General features: G+C 35.7%; 1 protein-coding gene across 4 annotated transcripts in view; it reads right to left on the reverse strand.

The window, feature by feature from the left end:
- The window catches only part of ADAD1 (adenosine deaminase domain containing 1), a 111,336-nt gene extending 85,282 nt beyond the window's left edge, over positions 1–26,054 (reverse strand). The window contains exons 1-9 of one of the 4 annotated variants that reach the window (XM_059169022.1): positions 25,971–26,054; positions 25,217–25,396; positions 24,016–24,204; positions 20,941–21,108; positions 13,770–13,838; positions 9,028–9,153; positions 5,046–5,169; positions 3,002–3,172; positions 1,159–1,388 (exon numbers count right to left, since the gene is read on the reverse strand). In XM_059169022.1, the coding sequence (XP_059025005.1) occupies positions 1,159–1,388; positions 3,002–3,172; positions 5,046–5,169; positions 9,028–9,153; positions 13,770–13,838; positions 20,941–21,108; positions 24,016–24,204; positions 25,217–25,388 (1,249 nt within the window). In that variant the 5' untranslated portion in view covers positions 25,389–25,396; positions 25,971–26,054. Of the gene's footprint in view, positions 1–1,158; positions 1,389–3,001; positions 3,173–5,045; positions 5,170–9,027; positions 9,154–13,769; positions 13,839–20,940; positions 21,109–24,015; positions 24,205–25,216; positions 25,397–25,522; positions 25,643–25,741; positions 25,947–25,970 lie in introns of those variants that run through there. The other 3 variants (XM_059169021.1, XM_059169020.1, XM_059169023.1) reach the window with 3 other exon arrangements.
- Between the last annotated feature and the right edge of the window lie 214 nt (positions 26,055–26,268).

The raw sequence follows: 26,268 nt of genomic DNA on the forward strand, positions 1-26,268 counted from the left end.
TGGATAGGGTGGTTGGGTTATGGAGACTGGGAGGGTAGGAGCTATGGTGAGTGCTGTGAAATGTGTAAGCCTAATGATTCACAGACCTGTACTCCTGGGGCAAATAATACATTGTATGTTAATAAAAATAATTTTTAAGAAAAAAGGACTATTGGGTCTTCTAGGATGGTGTCCCAGATGCTACCCCAAATGGTCTTTCAAACAGTGAGCATATTGGGATATTGGGATGCTTGGGTGGGGCTCAGTCAGTTGAATGTCTACTTTTGGATCAGGTCATGATCCTAGGGTCCTGGGATCAAGTCCCACATTGGGCTCCTTGCTCAGTGGGGATCCTACATCTGCCTGTGCCTGCTGCTCTCCCTACTTGTGCACTCTCTCTGTGGCAAATAAATAATACCTTAAAAAAAATAACAGAAATATCACCACCTAAAAACAAAAATATTACCTATCTGAGGATCTCAAGCTTACAGAGGTGATTGCTTTCAAAAGGGAATGGCAAGCAAAGAAGAACCAAGTAACAGCAGTATTTAAAGTGTTTCACAGGTGTAAATCAAAGTTTTGCAACACTCAGGGTTTTATGAAAACTATACAAATGAGTCCCCTAATTGTTTACTGACAATGGTTGAAAATCATTCAAATGTAATTACATAATTTGGTAACACCTCCCACCAAAGAATGAATTACTAGTTCCCATTATTTATCGTGTGTTTTAGTTACTGCCTACTCATTTGACAACTTCAAAGGTCACAGATCATAACCAAATGTGTGAAAAATGTAGCTAAAAAACCAAATGGGCATTTAAGACTTTTCTTATTTTAAAGATAATTAAATATAAGCTTTTAGACTTGAGAAGTTCAAGGAAACATCTTTCTCCCAAAGAAAGGGAAAAAATTGAAATATTGTGCAAACAAATGTGTAAGTTCAAAGTATAACACATCTAACTGGCTAATTTAAAATATTATTTGTCCTCTCCTGATAAGAAGATAGATGTCGAATTACACAAAGTATGATCACAAGTTACTATGAAACGAAAATCTCAATGAAACAATTTTTTTTTTTACCTTAAAGGATCATGTATGCAAAATCTCTATTTATTCTGATTAAGTAAAATATATTTACTTAGTAAGAGAGGCCAGGAGGTAATAAAATCCCACTCACCAACAAGTATACTGCTGATATAAACTGGCTGTATAAAGTGACTCAGCAATGCTCCCTGTACACCAAGCACTTCCCATCTTGTCAATTTGTCACTTGAGGACATACTGCTTACTCTATTAACAACATCTGCAGGACAGTAGACAGTCAGATAAATTTTGCCTTCAACAGCCACATGGAGACTCAGTTCTTCATTGGCTTCAAATGCAGATATAGAATGTGGATTAAGACGCCTAGAAAAAGGAAACGTTTTTTCCTTTAAAAAACAAAGTATACACAATGGAATATTACTCAGCCATAAAAAGAACAAAATCCTGCCATTTGCAATGATATGCAGGGAGCTAGAGTGTACTATGCTAAGTGAAAGTCAGTCAGAGAAAGACAAATACCGTATGATTTTACTCATGTGGAATTTAAGAAACAAATGAGAAAAAGGAAAAGGCGGGGGCAAACCAAGAAACAGATTCTTTTAACTATCATCAACACACAGATGGCTTCCAGGGATGGGTGAAACAGGAGACAGGGATTAAGGGGTGCACTTGTGTTGAGCACTGGGTGTTGTACAATAGTGTTAAATCCCTATATTGTACACCTGAAACTAATATAACACTGTATGTTAACTAACTGGAATTTAAGTTAAAAATTTAAAAAATTAAAAATTAAAAAAATAAAATCTATATGTACTTAAGAATTGTTTTCAAACATGCCTAACTTGCCAGTGTACATTTAATTCTAGTAATAAAAACAGATGCAAAACTAAAACAAGTTTGGGATGGAGTGACTTGGTCCCACATGATAAATACCAAACAGAAATTAACCATATTTACAGCTTATGGCAAAGATAAATTATTTTTACTGCCTTTATGTCCCTTAAAAATTTTTGTTCCTAGGTCTTATTGTCTTTCTCTATGAAAATTTCTAAAAACTACAAAAAGAATGAAGGCAAAAAACACTGACAATTTGTATTCAAGATTCTTCTCCAATAAAATATGTTAAAAAAATTAAATGTAAAATCACTTGTCCTGAATTTTTTCTCCAGAAAGACTCCTTGCCTTTGTCTTCAAAGGTGTAACTGGAAAAATCTTTAGCAAAGTATTAACCATGGTTATCTCTAGATAGTCAGACTTGCTTTTTCCTTTGTGCTTGTCTGTCCTGTTTAAATTTTATGCTGATGCTACCCATTCATCAAGATAATGAAGTTTTAGCTACAGATTGACCAGAAAAACAAATGGAATTTCTTAGCTCCTGCATTAGTATGTGATAATGCACAAATCTATGCTTTCCTAACATTTATGAAGTCTTAAAACTTGACAGAAAAAAAATTTCAACAGCATGGAAAGAAAGTGGTAAAGTACATGGAATATTTAAGTAGTTGTAATAGATCAGATTGAGTGGAGGGGAGGAGTGGAGAAGTAGTAATAGATCAGATTGAGTGGAGGGGAGGAGTGGAGAAGTAGTAACAGATCAGATTAGATCTAGCGGCCCTCTAGGAGGCCACGAGCCAGAAAGAGAATTCAGATAGATATGAATTTCCATGTTCTATTGCTCTAGGGATTCAGAATATATGATACAGCCATTCTGATTGATTGCTTTCACTTTTTTAAAAGATTTTATTTATTTGACAGAGACACACTGAGAGCAGGAACACAAACAGGGGGAGTGGGCGAGGAAGAAGCAGGATCCCCGCAGAGCAGGGAGTCCAATGTGGGGCTCGATGTGGGGGTTGATGTGGGGCTCAATCCCAGGACCCTGGAATCATGACCTGAGCCGAAGGCAGACACTTAATGACTGAGCCACCCAGGCACCCCTCCTGACTGCTTTTAAAAACAACTCCCATGATACTTACAATTGTGACTTAATCTGGGCTGACCCTTTAGGCAACTGGTTCATATAGAGATAAATGTTGATAATCTGTTTCAGAGTGAGTAGATTAGAAGCTGGTTCTATACAAAATATTGATTTTTCCATCATAGCAGGATTTTTGCTGTAGAAGAGTAGAAGTTGTCTATAAAAGTACCTAAAATAAGAAGATTATAACTTTATCAAGTCATAAAATTTTAAAGTAATTTATCTTAAGCATCCTATTTGTAACTGTCGTGAGCAACGTCTCTCCCCATGTAGAAAGTGATAAGAACTCCTAAAATAACTTGAGCCTTATTTAATGAAGAGTTAAATCCTGTAAGAAGTCCTCAACTGGAGCTGAACGTGACCTGCTTTAAAGCGCCACTCCTTGACTACCACTCTACTCATTTCACATCTGGGTCCTCAACTGTCATATCCTCATTTCTCTACTGACCCCTCTATTTGTTCTCAGACAGTTCTGCTCTCAGTCTCCTACCTGAAGTGTCAAAATTCTGCCTTGCTTCTATTTTTCTTTCCCCACCAAAACAGACAAACAACAACTGTGGTTCCTGCCCCTTAGTGGTTTTAAAGACAAAAACATAGAAATACAAGAACAATACAATGAAGACTATAAGTTATACTAAAAAGTGAAAAATTTATACTAATCAAATCAAGGGACAAATACTATTTTGATTAAATAAAAAAACATGATTTTAGTCCTTTCATCGGAAATAAGAAAATTCAGCACAAGCATATAATAGGGCCAAGCATGGGAAGAAATAAACGTAAAAGAGGTAATCTTAGAGAGGTCAAGTAATTCAATAAGCACCAACGAGGATTAAAAGACAATGACTTGCATTACCTTCATGGATTTCCTCAAAACCTTCCTTTTAAGATTAGAGGATTCTTTCCTTAGAGATGTGTACTTTTATAGGTTTTTCAGGCACAATAATGTTTAACTTGGTTTAATATACTCTACCAAAGAAAACAGCACCATCAAAAAGTGTGGATGCATAGGTTAAATAAGAACAGCAGAATGCTGGTAACTGGATATGATCACTGGATACTGGAATCAGAATGCTGATAACTGAATGGTAGAATTCACTATCCTTTTCTTACTTATGTTTGAAAATATCTATTAAAAAGTTTTATAAAATGTAAGCTCAATGCCTTAGCAGAACCAAAATCTGGTGGATCCTGGAGAAAACAACAGATTTCTCACTTTTTATACAAAGAGACTTCTAAGGAGTAACATTCCTGGCTTCTCTCTCCCACCTGCTAATCACTCCTTTTGTAAGGAGCAGAGTAACTACTGAAGAATTGGGGAGAAGAAACTAGGTATGCTCACCTCAGCCCTTTTCTCCCTCCTTGAGATCTGCCAGCCTGTATAAACTTTAGTTACAGAACAAGTCAAGAGGATGAAAAATATAGCACAGGAGTATAGTCAATAATACTGTGATAATATCATATGGTGACAGAAGATGACTACATTTATCATGGTGGTGAATGTGGTAAGTGTTGAACATAAACATGTTTAACATTGTATGTCAACTATACTTCAGTTAAAAAAAAGAATACCATATCTACATTCTGCTATATGGTAAACTTTGCATAGACGTTATGAAAGGAAACTTTCCAGCTTCAGGTGATATCTTTGGATATCATGACTATGATATGACTAACTATGACTAACTTGGAAGGGGGTGATATTACCAAGTCGACTTGGTCCAGATATAAAGCTATATATTCCAATTACTTTGATAAAAAAGATGATACATTTTTTTAAAAAGCTGTAGAACTCTGGAATCTGAGTTCATAAGGTATTGATAATAGAAGCCACTAAAATCCACCAATTATAGACACTGTAGTTACTGTAAGATTTTTAAAAATGACATGGAAATAATAAAATGACTTGGATAAGTAAAGGACAGTCCTATCCATGGCTTAATGATCAGTAAAATCCATTTGTAAATAAAGACACTGTTATGTGGTTACTTTGGACTGAAAGCATTAACATTTGGTGGCATTAAATATATGTGTTACCTTACCTAAGGAGAGACCTTCTTGCTGTTACAACAGCATGAGTGTCATGCAACACTCTTCCATTTGGCTTAATGCACTGGCTGTAATTGTATTCACCTGTGCCTACAGCTACAACTTCATGCTGTCCAGCTGAAAGGAAAAGGTTAACAGTAGCAGGTTATTTTGACCTCCTTCTTTCATATGTTCAACCTCTACCTTACCATTTTAAAGTTACTTATATTGACCAAAAAATGGAGAAATTTCGCAGTTTCAAATAAGGGTTTGAGAGTCTTCTAGCAACCAATATTTTCAATACTCCAACAATATTTCAATTAAAAAGACATAATAGTTCATCTAAAATTTTACCACAATCAACAGAATCATCAGATATCCTTAGTTTTCAAACATGCATTTATTTCTTCTACAGCTAGATATGTTTGGCTTACTAGAGACTTCATTTGGTATTTTACTTTTGCAAATTAAGTTATCTACAGTGGCTCTCTTTTTTTTCTTAATCCACTCAAATTCTCTACAAATCATAGTTTCCCTGTTCTACTGACACTGCTTTTTCTTTTTAATTTTTAATTTTTCAGCATAACAGTATTCGTTATTTTTGCACCACACCCAGTGCTCCATGACACTGCTTTTTAAAAGACTTTATTTATTTGAGAGACTGTGTGTGTGAATGAACAGTGGGGAGGAGCAGACAGAGAGCCTGATCCAGAGCTCAATCCAAGGACCTCAAGATCATGACCTGAGCAGAAGTTAGATGCTTAACTGAGTCCTCCAAGCACCCCTGAAACTGTTTTAAAGAAAATAGCACCTTACTCTTTTTCTAATAGTTTTGCTCCATTTGCTTTTTGCTGAATGAGTTTCCTTATATAATTCTTTTTTCCTTTCACATCCTAAGTATAATAAGGCCTTTCTAAGAATAGTCATTAAACTCATTGCTCTTTTTGCTCTGGAATATTCTCCTCTTGCTTTTTCTATTACATCTGTGTTGATGATTTCAGAAAGTCTCTTAGACTTTCAGATAAAGTTCAGTTTCAGGGGTGCATGGGTAGCTTAGTCAGTTGTGTCAGGACTCTTGATTTTGGCTCAGGACATGCTCTCAGTCAGGGTCCTGAGCTGGAGCCCCACAAGATGATTCCCTGAGTCGGGAGGTTCAGCAGGGAGTCTGCTTGAGATTCTCTCTCTTCCTCTCCCTCTGCCTCTCCTCCAGCTCACATGCTTGCACACTCTCTTTAAAACAAATCTTTTAAAAAAGAAAAAAGTGTCACATTTGCAAATACCTAAAGGACTTTCATTAATTTGACAAAAACTGTTGAGGTCCTATGAAGTTCCAGGCACTAAGGCAGATGCTAGGAATAAAATGTTGAGCAAGACATGCCCTCATTAAGCCTCTAATAGGAAAGACAGAAAAAAGACTAAACAAACCGCAAACTTTGATACATGCTTTAAAGGAAAAAAAATATGGGGCCAATGTAAAGAATAATGGCGGGGGGAGAAGATTACCTATGCAAACTAGTTGGAGAATCTCTCCTCATGAAACTAAAATTTAAGTTTCAGTATGAGGAGTGAGCAGCATGAGTGAGGTAAAGGGGATGCGGTCAAAAGAAAAAGCTTGTGCAGACCTTGGGCAGAGGGAGACCAGTATAGCTGCTGCAGTAAAGAATGAAAGGAATGGCATAAGATGAGGTTAGAGAATAAAGCATCATAAACCATGCTAAGGAGTCTGTGGTTTTACCCAAGAGCTATGGTGAAGCTACTGAAGGTAAGAGAGTGAAAACAATATTGGTTTACATTTTAAGATCACTTCTTTATGTGGAGAATGCTCTAAGTCCAAGAAGCTGAAGACATTATGACTTAAGATTTGAGTAACGAAGGTGGTTGGAAAAGAATAATCAGATCTGAGAATCTGGAGACATAATAGAACTTAGAGATAAATTGTAGAGTACTAGGGAAAGGACTGAGCCTTTTAGTCTGTCTGAGCAAATGGGAAAATGCCATTTATTCAGATGGAGAAAGCTGGAGGAGGAGTAAAATTAGATGGGAAAAATATAAAGTTCCATTATCACAAACAAAGCTGCTCCAGCAAGGAGAGGATGGTGATGGTAAAAGGGAATTATACAGTGTCAGTGTAAGTTCTGAAATGGTGATGTAAAGCTGAGTTACAAATAGAAACTCAGTTCCTACTTCAACTCTGTAACTCGACCTGCCATGTTTCAGTGAGATACTAGTTGGATAATGCAAGAAAAAGAGGAGAAAACCAAAAGAAGAAATTCAAGATATGATAGGGAATAGAACCAAAATTTAAATGAAGGGATTAGCTATAAGAGGAAAGATCCTTCCTTCACTCACAGTGGAGAAGATGAGCACAAATGCAAGGAATTACATAGACTTGGTGGTAGAGAACAGAAAGAAGTTTGGATTTTATAGTTTCTTACAGACAAAATTAAAAATTATGAGACATGGCCATTAGCTGAAGCAAGATGAAAGAGAGGATGTAGGATATTTGAGGACAAAGAAAAGTATGAAATGGACATTTCAGGGAATGTGTGAGCAACCCTACTGGAGACACAGGCTGGTTGGGCAGTGAGGAATACCCATCTGAGGTTCCTAACACATTTTAAGTATGTACTGATTATCTGAGTTACTCCAGGAACACGTACTTAACCTTACTCAGTCTTTTCCTACCCCTAAGTATATTCACAACTGTATTTCCAAAACCAGATTTATTACTCTCATCCACGCTATTCACACTTCACATCAGCTTTCAGATTCCTGTGTATGTGGAAGCACCACTGTACCATGTAAATTTGAAATGTTATGTTTTATTCATCCCACTTCATCTATCATTTGTTGTCACATTCATCTTATCACATCAATTTCTAGACTATGGACTCTGAAAAACAATCTGAGGGGTTTGAAGTGGCGGGGGGGTGGGAGGTTGGGGTACCAGGTGGTGGGTATTATAGAGGGCACGGACTGCATGGAGCACTGGGTGTGATGAAAAAATAACGAATACTGTTATGCCGAAAATAAATAAAAAATAAATTTAAAAAAATATTTTCTTTCCCTGTTCATTTCTATCTCAACTCTAATGTAAGCAGCTGCATCACAAACACCTAAATTATGATTCCTTAATTCAGCCCCAATCCTTATAGTATTTAAAAAAAAAAAAAACTGTTGGCAATTATTGCTTAAACATCAACTTATTTTAATCATTACAAATGTAATTTAAGCTTTTCCTAATTGCCAAGTACTGTCAAGTATTTATATTATCACATCTAATCCCAGTAACTTCATTAAGTTATTCATTAGAGATTATTTCTACTTTTAAGAAATTCGAAGAAAACTGAAAGAGAGAATTATAGATCATGCTCAAAGTCATTTAAATAGCAGAGCTAAGTCTCGTGCCATTCCCAACAATTAGAATCAATCCCTGCAAAAATCCTTCACCATTACTATCTTTCTCATTAAACCCAACTTCTCACTGGATTGACTCCATAATCCAGTAAATCTTATCAACCTAAGTATATTCTGTATTACTTTATTTATACACACACACAGACACACGCACATATGTATGGACTACATATATATATTTCTGCACCAGTAATATATTTATTGTTCTATAAACAATTGTCACTGTTCTCATTGCTTTCTTCTTTCTCTCTCTCCTCTATTTCTCTCTCTCCTCCATTTATTCAAGTCTTATTAACTTAAAGTTAAAACTTAAAGTTTCAGTATCCAAATATTTGAACTCTGTCAGCTCTCAACTGTCTATGAATTCTCATACATGTTTGGAGATATATATATACACTTTAACTCTAAAAGCCTTTGTATTTAATGATCCACACCCACTAGAAAAGGCCACTTCAAATCAATCAAAGCTACACCATTGTAAAAATGGCCAAAGATAGTCAGTTAAAACACTACTATTTACAGCTCAAATGATTAGGATATTTAATACTTTTTCCACAAGGCCAAATACTTGGGACTTACCTCTTTCGATTATAAAAGCAGCCAATGAATTGCTACATTTCAGATATTCTGAATGATTGGAAATTAGCTGATTAAATGTTTCTTTAACAATTTGTGAAATCTTTGCATACTGAATATGTCTCCCTTCTGGAAAAAAAAATCAAATGGAATATGAATTTGAAGAACACACTGCTTTCCTCCCAGAGGTCTCTATTATTCCTACTATAACACTGCAATTGAGTGACTTTGTATAGGTAAGGGAGTAAATTATAATTTATGTCATGATTGATATTTTAAAGCATTCAATTCTATAAAAAAACTTCATTATTCAGCTTTATGGAAAAGGTCTTGTAAAAAAAAATTCTTAATATTACATATCAAAGAATTATTGATATTTATGAAATATTCAAAAGTCCTACAAGACACAAGTCATTATTCTTTGAATAAGATGCTCCCATATTGCCAACGTACATCTCAATGAATGCCAGTAGTCTTCCCTCAACACTGTGATAATTAAAATACACTCCTTAGTATTTGCCCCACTAATAACTACTGCATAGCACTAAGCACTTAGGCCCTTGATATAGTCCATGTTCCTACTAAAAAAGTCCTGAACTTTTTGAAAGGGGATAAAGATAGTTTTAAGTAACTAGGATCACTAGAGGACAGTTTATAACCAAGAATATACATCAAAGTTACCCATGTATTTTAAAAAAAATGACAGCGCTTAAAATTAAGATTCTGGATAGGGCCGGCCCTGGCCATTTGTTGCTTTGGTATCCCTACTGAAGAACCATTGTTATGGAGAATGAGAGGTTGCAGAATGACCTAATACAGTGTTTCTCCTAGTTGTAAGCCACTGATAGTTCCTGGTGTTTCATGAGGTTGCTCAGTAGTGTATCAAGTCGATTTCATATTTTTAGAGTAAAAAAGCAATGAAACAACTTTGCTGTCATATATTATATATGAAATGAATACAATTTTCACAGAAATTCTTTCTACCTGCTTAATAATCATTAAAAAAAAGGTACACAAATGATAAAAGTATATTTTGGCAATCTCAGCTAACATTCTAACAGGACACAATACCTTTCAGTTAGGCCATTTACATATTTTTGTTTATATCTGTTAAGCTTTTTCTCTTAATATTGTTAATACTATCTTCTTGCCAAAAACAAATTCACATTATCAAGAATGTGAACAATCACAAAATTACAAAATGAAGCTCTGAGAGCAAAAAGAATGAAGTAATAGTTATATTATTCTATCTCCTCACAAAACATATAATGTGGAGGTGCCAATTATTACCGTAATTGCATGCTAGCATATATTTCACTAAAACTGATATTGACAAAACCATCATTGTGTGGTGTACAAATTAATTTTTAGTCCTTATGTAGTAAAAATATGAGAAGTACTCACAACTTTTCTCTGCGTACCAAAAACTCATGATACAGAAGAAGCAGTATCCATTTAATGATATTTAACTTTTTAAAAAAATATTTTAATCTATTTTTTAAAAGATTTTATTTTACTTATTTGAGAGAGAGAGCTCGCATGCAAACGAGAGGGAAAGAGCATGAGCATAGGGCATGGCAGAGGACAGAGAGATGCAGACCCCCTGCCAAAAAAAAGCCTGATGTTGGGTTCCATCCCAGGACCCTGAGATCATGACCTGAACTAAAGGCAGATGCTTAAGCGATGAGCCACCCAGGTGCCCCAAGATTTTATTTATTTGAGAGAGACACAGAGAGAGAAAGAGGGCACAAGATGGGGGAGAGTCAGAGGGAAAAGCAGACTTCCTGCTGAGTGGGGAACCTGATGCAGGGCTCCATCTTGAGACTCCAGGATCATGACCCGAGCCAACGGCAGAAGCTTAACTCACTGAGCCACCCAGGCACCCCCGATTTAGCTTTTTTAAAAAAATTGAAACAGCAATATAAAAATATACATTCGGAAGTTGCATCACCAAAGGCAGGCAATGATACCAGTTTCTAATAGAAATTTTGAGTATCTATAAATATGTATCACTTCAAAAAACAAAAAATGGGACATGTTGAAATGCACTTTTTGTATTTACTTGCTCTTGAACATCACTCAAGGGTAGACATTAGTATTACCTTATCCTTCTTAATGGGTCCATAGAATGAATGAACTGTAATTTGTTTGATCATATCATATAGAGTTAGCAAGTACTGGATTATGATATAGAGTAGAAAAACACACTGTGATTAGTATAGAAAAAGAATTGAGTATGGGGCAAAACAAAACAAAACAAAATGTTCTGCTACACATTAAAAGGTTGTATCTAAATATCATAAAGCACATTTGGGACTTAACAACATACCAGTATACCTCTTGATCTTAATTCAGTGTTGAAGGTAAATAATATTGTGAATATAACCAAGTCTCAGTTACTAGATATATCTCTTCTAAAAAACAGAAAATGCAATATCATTTTCCTTATACATGTATATGTGTAATGTACCATTAAGGAAATAAAATGTTCTCCTGAATTACTGAAAATGAAAGATAAGATAAAAATATGACATGTATAATGCCATTTAACATTTCTTTAATTTCGAGTAGCTAATTTCAAGTGACCTTCAGTATCATGAGTAACCTAAACCTATCTTCAGAGTCAAAATACCACTCTTTAAAAATTTCTATTTATTTATTTGTTTATTTATTTAATTTTAGAGAGGGGGCAGGAAGTTCAAAGAGAAACAGAATCTTAAGCAGGCTCCACACCCAGCATAGAGCCCAATGCCGATCTCCATCTCACAACCTGGAGATCATCACCTGAGCTGAAATCGAGTTGAAGCTATGGCCTGAGCCAAGCAAGCACCCCAAAATATCATTATTTTTAATGAAATATGGTCCAGCTAGAAATGCAGACAGGCTGTGAAATAATGATACACTCTATAACTGGCCCAACCAGGATCTGTTTTGAAATTACTGTGGGCCTCAAATCTTTTTTCTCCAAAGGCAACATCATTTAACTCCTGTGTTTACCCATAAGCTGGAAGGATGAGGTTTGCTCTACATGTTCTGACAACTTGACTCCAGTCTCAGCCTACTAAACTTGGCTCTAATCATGCATTTCCTTAAACATACTGTTAACCACATTTTCTTTCTTCCTCACAGATTTATCTGTTTTCTCAGGGTAATATTAAACTCTATTGTCAGTCACTGATCAGAGTTTTTATTCCACTATTCATTAAAGTTGCCCACAGAGGCTGAAAAGACAGACTAGAGCCCTCTCCCACGTTGAGGGATGATTACTTCTAGATTCACCTCACACTTCCCTTCTTTTCTTCAATTCTTAGGACTGTTAGATCAAATTACTATACTAAACTTTGATGAATTTTGCCATTTGAATAGGCCTATTTTTCCTGGTCTGGTCCATTTACTCCAAACAAGATTAGTCTTTCTCTGTTTTAGAAAGATAACGTAAATTTAAGAAAACAATGCACAAACCAAGTCTGAAGAGGCTTAAAGTTTATTTTTAAATCCTAATCTCCAGGAGTGCCTGGGTGGCTCAGTGGGTTAAAGCCTCTGCCTTTGGCTTGGGTCCTGGGATTGAGACCTGCATTGGGTGCTCTGCTCAGTGGGGGGCCTTCTCCCCCCTCTCTGCCTACCTGTGATCTGTCTGTCCAATACATGAGTAAAATCTTTGAAAATAAATAAATAAATAAATCCTAATCTCCAGATTTAGAAGAGAAAGAAAGGCACATTTTCATTTTAGTATATGTGCTGCCGAAGCGAGCACGACACATTTTCATTTTAAATCTATAAACACTCTGAACTTGAAGACGGAAGTGTTAACCACTATGTAAACAATGGAGAAATAATTTCCTGACTTTCAGAGGATTCATAATCTGACAGGAAATGGATAAAACAACATATGTTGAATATGACAAAGTGATATTTAAAAAAGGTTATTATTTAGGAAGCATCTACTGGCACTGATTTAAATATTCCACATATATGAATTCATTTAATCCTCATAATTACCAATGCTGTAATTATTGTTATGGCCATTTTATAGATGGAAAAATTAATGTGCATGGAGAAATAGCTGATTGTAGATGATACAATTAGTAACTGCAATTGTAGTTGTAGTTTTCTTGGGTTTGAGTGATAAGTAATTGCCATTAAAAGTAAATATTTATCAAATAATTTATTATTTAATAAATAAATTTATTAAATTTATTAAAGATTTTATTTATTTGACAGAAATCACAAGTGGGCAGAGAGGCAGGCAGAGAGAGGGGGGAAGAAGCTGCCCACTGAGCAGACAGACTGATGTGGGGCTCTCCTGGACCCTGAGATCATGACATGAGCCAAAAGCAAAGGCTTAACCCACTGAGCCCCCCAGGCACCCATGTAAATAGGTTATTTAAAATGAATGTCCCAACCTTTAACCACCAGAAAGCCATTGTTTTTCATTAATGACAAGCCTACCAAAGCAAAACATTCTCAGAAGAGCAGCTATACGAAACTGATGAACCACCTCCTTATAGAAAAATAGCCATTTCTTCAATTTTTCCTCTCCCCTCATTTTTCTTTTTTAGCAGAATACAGAAGGAAAATCTCCTCCTTGTAGAAGTGTGACAGTTTTGAATGATAAAATACTATTGTATATGTTAATACCTAAAGCATATTTTTATTATATGTTTTATTATATGTTTTATTTTTATATGTTTTATTTTTTACTGGGTTACTCTTCTAAAAAAGAACATCATAAAGGACTTTCCTACCATAATGTACTTTTGAGACATATGCTGGTTCAGGTGAAACAACAGGTTCTGCAGGGATAGGAGGAGGACCTGTAAATGGGGAAAAAAAAAAAAAAAAAGCATAAAGAAACATGAAACTTCAATGTTCCAAAGAGCAGGTACCCTAGTATTCTATAATAAACAGCAATATTTAAATGATTTTTTTTTTGTATAGGCCACCAAATATTAGCTCAGTCTTGATAAATGTCTTACCTATAATGAAATTATACACACACAGCTCTGGATTTCCTTATCTTATGCTGCTATACAGTTTGCATTGTCACAGATGCCATATTTTCAAAGAGTTAAGAACGAAACCTTGTTTCAGATGCTCATGAACAATTTTCTATTTACACTACTATGCAAAATATTTAGAATTAATATCCCATCACAATTTAGTAAGTAAAAGTTACCATTTTTCCTAGGGAGATATTACATTCAAAATTTTCAAAGCTTTTAGACTCTTTGCAATGGTTTTCCAATTTGGATCACAACATGGGGAATCCAGGAAAAAAAAAACAAACAAAAAAGAACATGACATTAAACCAAAGAAACAACAACAACAACAAAAAAGATCAGAAAAGATTAAAAGAAGAGTTTCCGGGAGCAAAGTTTCACGAAAATTAATTAGTATCTCTCAAGAATCATTCATAAGAATGAACAAAGCAGACAATACTGCGACTCATGTCTTAATTTTGAGTAAGACAAAATACTGACTGAACATATCAAAATTAGCAAGGAAAGACTGGCAATGTCATCTTGCAGTTTACATTAGTTAAGCAAAGGCTAATAACTAGAGTTAGATATATACACTCTGGACTTTAAGCAGAGTTTTAAAAACTCAGAGAAAGATGGATTTTTTCCATTTACTCAGGAGAGTTGGGCTCAGGTAGAATGAAAACCAAATATATTAAATCCTGTTCTTCAAGAACAAATAATTTCAATAAAAAATGGGACTGTACAAGTTGGCCTGCATTTTAAAGTACCATGTTCAAATAGGCAAAATAATCTTGAAAAAGAACGATATTGGAGGACTCACACTTCCTTTTTTAATACTTAAAGTGGTAATAAATCGAAACAGTATGGTAATGGCATAAAGACAGACACATAGATTGATGGGATAGAGAACCCAGAAATAAATTCTCACATATTTTCTCAAATGATTCTTGACACAGGGGCCAGTAACAAAAGGGGAAAGGGCAGGCTTTTCAATAAATGATGCTGCAAAAACTGGATAGCCACATGCAAAAGACTGAAGATGGACCACCACCTAACCCCATATACAAAAATTAACTCAACATGCATCAAAGACGCAAACATAAGGGTGAAAACCATAAAACTCTTAGAAGAAAATCTAAAAGAAAAGTTTAAGGATGACACTGAATTTGGCAATAACTATCTAGATAGGACACTGAAAGTATATGTAACAAAAGAAAAAGTTGGAACTTCATCAAAATTAAATACTTTTATGAATCAATTGCTGGGTCATAGGGCAGTTCTATTTTCAACATTTTGAGGAACCTCCATGCTGTTTTCCAGAGCAATTGCACTACTGGGTATTTACCCTAAAGATACACGTAGTGATCCAAAGGGGCACGTGCACCCGAATGTTTATAGCAGCAATGTCCACAATAGCCAAACTATGGAAAGAACCTAGATGCCCATCAACAGATGAATGGATCAAGAAGATGTGGTATATATACACAATGGAATACTATGCAGCCATCAAAAGAAATGAAATCTTGCCATTTGCGACAATGTGGATGGAACTAGAGCGTATCATGCTTAGCGAAATAAGTCAAGGGGAGAAAGACAACTATCATATGATCTCCCTGATATGAGGAAGTGGTGATACAACATGGGGGCTTAAGTGGGTAGGAGAAGAATCAATGAAACAAAATGGGATTGGGAGGGAGACAAACCATAAGTGACTCTTAATCTTACAAAACAAACTGAGGGTTGCTGGGGGGATGGGGGTTGGGAGAATGGGGGGGGGGGTTATGGACATTGGGGAGGGTATGTGCTTTGGAGAGTGCTGTGAAGTGTGTAAACCTGGCGATTCACAGACCTGTACCCCTGGGGATAAAAATACATGTTTATAAAAAAAATAAAAAATTAAAAAAAAAATTTTATGAATCAAAAACCACTATTAACAGAGTAAAACTGCAAATCACAAAAAGAGAGAAAATACTTGCACATCACATACCTGATAAGGGATTGATATCCAGGATATATAGTAGTCTTTCCCTATAGAGGGGATTGGCTCCACAACAGATAATACAAAACCCTAGATATGCTATGTTTCCAATACATATGTCTTTATGATAGTTTACTGTATAAGTTGGGCACAATAAGAGATGAACAACAGAACATACATACTGTAATAAAAACATGAACATAGTTTCTTTCTCTCTCTCAAAATATCTTATATTGTACTCACCCATCTTGTAATGATGGGAAATTTTAAAATGTAATGAGAAGTGAGGTGAATGGCGTAGGCATTGTGACTAGCATTAGGCTACTACTGACCTTCTGATGTCAGGAGGATCATCTGCTTCCAGACCATAGCTGACCACAGGTAACTGAAGCCGTGGAAAGTGAAACCATGAATAAGGAAGGAACTACTGTATAGAGAACTCTTAAAACTCAATGACAACAACAACAAAACAATAAGCCCTTTCAAAAATGGGCAAAGGTATTATTACCTTTCTCTGAAGAAGATATAAAATGGCACATGAGAAAATGCTCACCATCATTAATCATTAGGAAAATGCAAGTCAAAGCCACAATGAGATGCCACATCATACCTAGTAGAAGGGCTACTATCAAAAACAAAACAAAACAAAAAACCCATAAAATAACAACTGTTGGTGAGGATGTAGAAAAACTGGAACCCTTGTGCACTACAGGTAGGAATGTATAACAGTGTAGCCATTACGAAAAACAATATGGCAGTTCTTTAAAAAAATTAAATATAAAATTGCCGTATGATCCAGCAATTCCATTTCTGGGTATGAAACCCAAAGAACTGAGACCAGAATGTCATAGCTATTTGCACATCCACATTCATAGCAGCATTATTCACCACAGCCAAAAGTTGAAGCAACTCAAGTACCTATCGACAGGTGAATAGATAAACAAAATGTGGTATATACATACAAGAGAATATTATTCAGTCTTAGAACGGAAGGAAATTCTCACAGATGCTACAATGGAGATAAACCTTAAGGACATTATAAGTGAAAAAAGCCAGCCATGAGAAGACAAATACTATATGATTCCACTTTGCAAGACCTTGAGTAGTCAAATTCATACAGACAGAAAGCAGAATGGTAATTGCTATGAACTTGGTGTCAAAGGGGTAAAAGGGAGAAGCGGAGATGATGAATAATTGTTTAATGGGTATAGAATTTCAGTTTTGCAAGATGCAAAGGGTTCTGGATATTGGATACACAACAAAGTGAATGTACTTCACACCAAACTGTACACTTAAAATCATTAAGATACTAAAATTTGTTTTATATATATGCATTATAAAATTCTGTTTGACTACATTAAAAGCCTTTTAAATGATTTTTTAGTAAGGAATATTGAAATAAACTTAGAACCAGGTTTTTAACTCATTGTGTCAAAAGTGTTAGATTTTCAGGGTGCCAGGCCAGCTTACTGGGTAGAACCATGCAACTCAGTCTCAAGGTCATTGAGTTCATGCCCTCTGTTAGGCATGGAGCTTACTTAAAATAAAAATTTAAAAAAAATTTTTTTAAGAAGTGTTAAGATTTTCAAAACTTAAAAAATTAAAGAAGTTCTGTACAACTAAAAAAAACAAGATTATACTTTAAAAACACCACATATAAAATATGAAAAGATACAGATGGAAAATAATTCTGATGAGTTCAAAATTTAAAAAAAAAATTAAGCTTTTAAGATTTATGTTATAAATGAATAGATCAGAAAAACTGATATAAAGTTCACAGCAAAGAAATACTCACCTCTTATCTTCCATATCCCTTCACAAGTAAAACAAATCTTTAAACTCAGCTGTTTAGGACATTTTAAAGAATATAAGGGAAAAGGTGACCTAATTAAATTATTACTAGGCTCTGTTACAAGAGAAAATACATTATTAAAAATCCTTTAGTCTTAATTAAGGTACTAATTGGTACTCTTTGAGAAAACAATGGTGGATATAAACGGGGCATCAGTGGATATGGAAAAGTGCTACCTTAATTTTCAGAAAGGCAAAAGATAAATACTTAGAAACTAAAAACTGTAGCCCACCAGGCAAAATATTTGCTAGCCCTGGATAAGCATTTTAAAGACGCTTAGGGAAAAAAAGTATTTATCATTAGAAGCCAATCATAAACACCCATTTCTGACAATTAAATTCGTTGCCTGGGAAATTCTGTAGACTTATTTTAATGTAATTTCAACAAAGCATTTTAGTTTCTTGAGGGCAGAGGACAGATCTTACTTGACTCTAAATTCCCAATACCTACCACAGTCCTTGGAATACAGCATATCCTGAAAGTATAGATTTACTGATTCTACTGCATGCTATAGTTGGAAGGAAACTGGGAAAATATTGCTAAGGATATACCTAGGTGGGTTAATAGCTGATACAATAATCACATATCAAGAATTTCCATTAATGGGGCGCCTGGGTGGCTCAGTGGGTTAAAGCCTCTGCTTTCAGCTCGGGTCATGGTCTCAGGGTCCTGGGATCGAGCCCCGCATCGGGCTCTCTGCTCGGCAGGGAGCCTGCTTCCTCCTCTCTCTCTGCCTGCCTCTCTGCCTACTTGTGATCTCTGTCAAATAAATAAATAAAATCTTTAAAAAAAAAAATTTTCCATTAATAAACTGAATAAGTGTCTTAAGAATATTTCTTGCCACCAGTTCTGCATTTCACATTAATTTGCTGAAGACTCTGGAAAGGCAAAGGCATATCTATAAAAGAAATAAATCACTTATCACATTAAGCGCCAGGTGAGTAAGATTTGTTCACCCAGAGGATAAATCAGTGAGACTGAATAAGGGAATGATGGACAAATATGAATATTGGTAAAGAAGCAAAATTATCAAGAGATAAAATCAAAACTCAAAATTATCAAAATTGAATTCACATCAGAAAGAGGAATTTCCAGGTTAAAATCAGTACATACCCTCCAAATATTTAAAGGAAAAAAAAGTCAAAGAAAACAGTATCTATAAGACAAAAGGAAAAACAAATAATATGACACTTACCATTCATAATAAATGCAAATGTTAAAGTTTTTTTTTTTTTAAGATTTTATTTATTTATTTGACAGAGCGATCACAAATAGGCAGAGCAGCCGGAAGAGAGAAGAGGAAGCAGGCTCCCTTCTGAGCAGACAGCCAGATATGGGGCTTGATCCCAGGACTCTGGGATCATGACCTGAGCCAAAGGCAGAGGCGTTAACCCACCAAGCCACCCAGTCGCCCAAATGCTGAAGTTTTTTAATTGAAATATTCTTTATGTCAAAAAAATCTAATTTTATGTACAATAGAAAATTAAAAGTAAAACAGGATAAAGATATTAAACAAACACAAAAGGTAACTAAAAGTAGCACTATGAGAATTAAAAGAATTTTAAGACCGAAAACACATAACATATAAAATATGCAAGATAAAAAAGAAATAATTTTATATTGAATTTTTAAAAGTATACTCTATAACAAAATTAAACCACTGCATCATTGCTTTTTACAAGTCAAATAACAAGAATTTAAATATTTCAATAAAATAAGGATAATATGACATTTATAGTGCCAGCACGGATAAGACAAAAATCATACCTAGCCCTGAAAATTAACCTGAAAAATAGTAAACAGAAAATAACATGAAAGTTAACACAATACACTCCTAAGGACTTAATAAATCCAAAGTATGACAAACTATTTGAAAACAATGAAAAACTCCACATCAAAACTTACATGTAGCAAAATAAATCATTTTTAATTACTAAATAATGGTTTTAATTGAACAAAAATAAAACATGTGTAATAAGATTTAAACTTAGAGAAAGTACAAAACAATATTAAGAATTAGAAAAGAAAAAAATGAATAGACTAAAAGCCAAAAAGCCCAGTAGTACAATAAGTGATAATTTGAATTTAAAAAGAATAAATTTATAATCACTGCTTAAATAAAATTTTTCTTTTTTAAAGTTAACTTATTTACAGATAATATAATGTATGATTAAGGGACCACTGACAAAAACTGCTTATTATGCTAACACATATATAAAATGGCAACATATAGAGGAACATATTCCTCTATATGTTGCCATTTTATATATGATTAATATTTAATAAGAGCTACTATCATTTACAAATTATTCAAGCACTGGTTGAGAGTTCTGCATGCATATTTAATCTGCAGCCATAGAAGGTAGTCACTATCAGAGTCACCATTTTTTATTACTTATTTTTTTTTATTACTTATTTGTTTAATGTCCCCATGTTTTAAATGATGAAAACAGGTTTAGAAGGCAAATAACATACCTATCCAGGATCAATATTTCAACCTGCATAATCTATTTCTGGAGTTTGCTTTAGGCCATTATTTTCTCAAGTAGCTTTACCATTCCTGAATTTAATGTAGATAGGCAAACTTCACAAAAATTGCATTTAAAATCTCTATTAAATGTACTGTATTAAGAGCATAATAAGAATCCAATAAATTATAGAAAAAATCAAGTTTCTGGATGTGAAGCTACTGGGAATCTGACAAATTATGAGACAATTCACTCAACATGTTTATAGCTTATGGTGCTGAAATATACAAGAGTATTTTTTTCTTTTATATAAAACCTTTATTTCTTTATTCTTTTCTTGTTATTTTTATTTTTAATTCCAGTAAAATTAACATAGTGTTATATTAACTTCAGGTGTACAATATAATGTTCAACAGTTCCATATGTTACTCAGTACTCATCATCGTAAGTGTACTTTTAATCCCCTATATGAGAACATTTTAACAAACATTAAACATGTCAGCAACCAGCAATGGAAGGAAATAAATTCTGCAACTTCTATCTTGCAGTTGCCATGAAACTCTTCAAAAACAAATCCTTCAGGTGATTTCTTCTGGAAAAAGATACATTTTACAAATAATAATCAAGAGTATTTACCTGCTGTTTCTAAAACTCTTGGTTCAGGTTCATCCAATTGTAGAAGCTCATCAAGAGCTAATTTTGCTGCATTGGATCTAGACTCCTTTTTATTTTGTCCCAGTCCAGTCTTATATTGAACACCATCCACCACAGCACAAAAAGCAAAATATGGTCCCATAACGTTACCTTGAAAAAGAAGTCAGAATGAATGCTGCAATAATTCACAGTATGATCTTGCAAATGACATTTGATAAGAAAAATATCCCAGTACAAAAGTTGTGGAAAACGATCCTGGCCTATCAGTTTTGTGTTTTATTTTTTACAATGCAGTTTAAAAGTAAAGCTGGGTGAGCCCCTGAACTAGTTCTGAGGAACCTATCCAGCAGCCAGTTTGGCTCCAGATTCAACATGAACAGTAGAGACAGCTTTAGAGTACAGATCATGCATGGAGCAACAGTGTCTTGTATAATGAAGCCTGGCAATAAAGTAAGTAAATAAATAAACAAATAGCTAATAAATAAATAAATAAATAACTGGATAAATAAATAAATAAAATAACTAATGAATGGCCAATGAAGGGTAAAATGTGGAGACTCTGGCAACATCTCTCTTCTTTTGAAATTCAATAATAATAAAGCTCAATTTCTCCCGCCTTCTGAGTGCTCTGATACTCATATAAGAGTATGAAAAAAAGGGATCCTTTTGCAGAAATCTTGTGAATCTATTAGGGAGTTATGATAAGCTACTCACACCACCATAACCTTGAAGGCAAGTGGAAGGGAGAGAATCCACAAGGAAAACCAAAACAAACAATAGAGAAGACATGCTAAAGAATTAAACTCAATGTCCAGCCATCCAAAATTCCTAGAAGGATTACCTTTACACAATTATTTTTACCTAGTTTTCATTTTTGCCTAATGAAAAATGAAATGGAATCATATAAATTTACAGGGCAAAGGTTTTTCCAGTTCAAGTTTTACTTGTTGGTAATTTTGGACTTCAGAAGACCTTTAGTCAACTTAAGGTTCTCCCCTGTTTATGGATGGCTAGGTACAATGTCACTCCACATAAGCCTTGTCATCATCACCATCATTATTACTTTCTCACATATTACACTAGTTTTTTTTTTTTTAAAGATTTAATTTATTTATATGTCAGAGAGAGGAGCGAGAGTGAGCACAGGCAGACAGAGTGGCAGGCAGAGGCAGAGGGAGAAGCAAGCTCCAAGCAAGGAGCCTGATGTGGGACTCCATCCCAGGACGCTGGGATCATGACCTGAGCTGAAGACAACCGCTTAACCAACTGAGCCACCCAGGTGTCCCTGGGTTTTTTAAAGATGTACATCAAGGTTTTACAAGAAACCTTGCATCTGAGTAAACTGATTTTCTCTAGGACTTTAGTTTCCCAAGTTCTTTCCTTATGATCACCTAGGTTCCAACCCAAATATACAAAACCTGAGAGTATTTTGTATATTTAACTAGTGGCCCTGATGATTTTTACGTGTGAGATAGCATCCATCAAATTTGTTAATTAAGTACTTGGTGTCAGAGTGCTGAGCCTTTAAGCTTCATCCTATCATACTTCAGATTCTCAAACGTTAGTATGTATTTAAATCACCTATAGAATAGTGAAAATATGGATACTCTGGTCTCATCATTAAACCTATTGATTCAGATTATTCAGCTAGTGCTAGTGCTATGAACACAAAGTGAATACCATTACTAATCAGAGGAGTGTGTTTTTTTTTTTTTTTTTTTTTTTTTTATTTTAAAATATTTTATTTATTTATTTGACAGAGAGATCACAAGGAGGCAGAGAGGCAGGCAGAGAGAGAAAGAGGAGGAAGCAGGCTCCTGGCTGAGCAGAGAGCCCGATGTGGGGCTCGATCCCAGGACCCTGAGACCATGACCTGAGCTGAAGGCAGAGGCTTTAACCCACTGAGCCACCCAGGTGCCCCAAGGAGTGTGTTTTTGAGTAGCTTTTACACAAATCAATAACGATTTGCCCTTACACACTTATTTTTCTTATTATGATCAAGAGTTTACATTTTCCAAGAACAGACTGAGAAGAATGGAGGGAAAACTAGTGACACAAAAATTAAGTTCACAGTATTGATCATGAAGTAATCCAATCTACAGTAACTGTACCTAGGAAAACTCTACCTTCTATATTAAGACTCTATTTTTGTAACCTGTGTACTGTTTTTTCTTCCAAAACAACAGACTGGAGATGTGACTTTACTATGACAATCTTAGCTAAAATCTCAAAAGCTTCAAATTCTTTTACAAGGATGTCTTGAGACCCGTATTGGTCAAAGTTAGCAACGGTAAGAAAAAACTTAAAAAACCAAGCTATTTGATAATGTCTTTGTATATATAAACACACACACAAACATATTTGTACACACATGTATGTATTTTTAAGGACTGTGTTTGACTCTCATACTTTCAGCTTGTCCATGTCTATTAAGAGCACTTAGTCTCTTATCCCTCCACTTTTCTAAAGTTCTTTCTAATCGCTGTTCATGACGTTAAGAGATTAGAGGATGCTTTTTGCTTTTATTTGATCTGTACTACTGTAGCCTTCCACAGGTTGGGAGGGAAGTTTAAGAGAGAATGGAGAAAATAGTCACAGACAAGTCTGCAGATAGAGTATCAATCATGGAAATGTTATTTTCACCTCTATACCTTGAATTTCAGAAGCTAAATTAGACCATAATTTTGTCTGGTATAATCATCACAGAATCCTTCTCATTAGAGAATCCAAATATTTAACAACTCTTCAAAAGCATGTTTAATCTACAGGTACTTACACCTGAAAATAATCCACAAGGCTGATGGGACTTCAGTTCAACTAGCCATAAACAAAAAAATTAAAATTCGATTATAAAAACTTTGTACATGTAAGTTATCTGCAGAAAAATATGAATATAAAAATTCCTGCCATATACTTATTAAAACATACCAGTAGTTACCTAATCCCAAGATTATGCGAATGGAGAAAATAATCAAATTTAGTAGTATGTATATGCTCTGTTTTTAACAGGAAAATATCTTACAACATTGTAATAACCAGGTACAACTTGGCACTTGCCTGTTGTTACAGTTTCCTTAAGATCAAGGTGAACCCGCTGCATTTGTGCAAACTGGTGCAAAGCTGACACAGGATTTATCTCTCCACGTCTGTATTTCATTACGAATTCTTTAGGTATTTTTTTTGGAGGAAGGACAGGATTTGAAATAGATGAAAGGCCTTTGGAAAGCAATGGTTCTGGAAAATTACCTAAAAATATATGGTTAGAGTTGTCAGTTCAGTAAAATAAAAAAAATTTTTTTAAATTTTAAAAAAGCAAAAACACTAAACCCTCCGATAAAATGGAAGATTGTCCCTAATACATCTATTATATGTATTCTTCATTACAAGTAAGTCTCTACTAAAAAATTTTTGCACACATGACAAGTGTAACCTGTTGATGCATATACTTTTTGGAGCACCAAAACCATTTTTGCAAAGAAGTGCTATCACTGTCATAACATGAAGTGATATCAAAGAATCACAGAATTTTAATGATGTCAAGGTCTTCAGAGGCTCTCAAATCCTTTTTTTTTTTTTTTTTTTTTTTTTAAAAATACATGGTTTCACTAAGGTCTGGACTAAAGACACAGACCTGGGACTAAGGTCCATTTCTATTTCCTACTCACTATTTTATATTACTTTTAATATTGAATTCAATTGAATTTAAGTGTTTGTCTCTGCTTTACACTTATGCTAAGTGATATGTTGACTAAAAACCAGTATAAGTCCAGTCCTTTCCCTGAAGGGACCAACACAACCTTACCTTAAAAAGGCAAGACAGGGGGCACCTGGGTGGCTCAGTGGGTTAAGCCTCTGCCTTGGGCCTAGGTCATGATCTCAGGTCCTGGGATCAAGCCCCAAATGGGGGGGGGGGCCCTCTGTGCTCAGCAGGGAGCCTGCTTCCCTTCCTCTCTCTCTCTCTCTCTGCCTGCCTTTGCCTTCTTGTGATCTCTATCAAAGAAATAAGTAAAATCTTAAAAAAAAAAAAAAAAAAAAAAAGGCAAGACAGGCTTGAAGCTGTTAGAATAACTGAGCAGCAAGGAGGATTTCCACATGCCTCTTATGGTGTTCAGAGGCAAACTGGAGCTCCAGGAGGGACATAGCCCCTGGTAAATGGATATGTATCCAGGCAACATTTAAACTGGAGGCTCAACAGTGCTTATTGGCCATTCTAGAATCTCAAAGAACCAAGGCATTATTGCAAATGAAAAACTCATACCCGTCACTTGGGTAACCTTGGAAGCCATATTCGACAGGCTGTATCTTTCTGAAGAATATCCTGTGGGTGTAGTTACCGTCTGGGTTGATGGCTGAGCTGGCAAGTTCTTCTTCAGCATTTGAGCAAAGCTAGGGACCCGGGAACTCTGAAACCAGTCATTGTTGCCAGACATTTTCTCACCTGCAAATCGTTAAGAAAATTGGCAGAAAACAAAAAAAGTACTAGATAAAAATACTCTGAAATTTCAAATATACCTACATGGCTTAAAGTCACTCACACGACACAGGACTAAACGTCTTAACTCACGTCGTGACTGCTTCGTGACTAGAGTTTTAACAGGTACGGGGCTCATCCCTCCTACATCCCTTCCAAAGCACTGCTACAAAAGGGCAAAGAAGGGTCAAAGCGGTCCGCAGGGACGGTCCTTACAACTACTCGGGGCTCAGGGACAAAGAAAAAATAAATAAATAAAAATAAAAACAGGATTCCCTCAACGGCCCGATTCCCAGCCCAACTCCCACCCACCAAAACTGTCCTTCCTGCCGCGTAGGCCGGAGACCGAGCCACAGGCCTGGGGCTCGCCGGCCCCAGCCGCCGACGCCGTTGCCTCCTCCTCCCGCCCTCAATCTCTGGCTTTGGGACACTCTGCGTGAGAGCCACGCGCCCCAAGGTTGCGTCTTTCAAAAGCGGCCTCGTGGCGTCCCCGCAGTACCCGGACTAACACCCCCACACCAAGCCTCGTCCAATCACCAACCGTCTACGCGGCCGGGCTTCCGGCCCTGCGCTCGCGCCCGCGCAGTTCCCTTCGGGCTCTGCCGGCTGGGCGGGCTCCGCGCTCTACGGCCTGCGTCAACAAGCAGAGAGACGTCAGACGTCATGCGCGCGCATTCGAAGCCCTGTGAGGTCGGCCTTGTTTTGGGAGCCGGAGCACTCAAGCTTACTGCGGCGGTCACTGCCGCAGAATTCGGATGAAGGTTGTTGGGTGCGGCCCGTTCGCCGTCCTGCCAAATGCCCTCCACACCCCGCTCACCACTGTACTCACAAAGCACTGT

Source organism: Mustela lutreola, chromosome 1 (genome assembly GCF_030435805.1).
Source record: "Mustela lutreola isolate mMusLut2 chromosome 1, mMusLut2.pri, whole genome shotgun sequence".
Taxonomy (NCBI): domain Eukaryota; kingdom Metazoa; phylum Chordata; class Mammalia; order Carnivora; family Mustelidae; genus Mustela; species Mustela lutreola.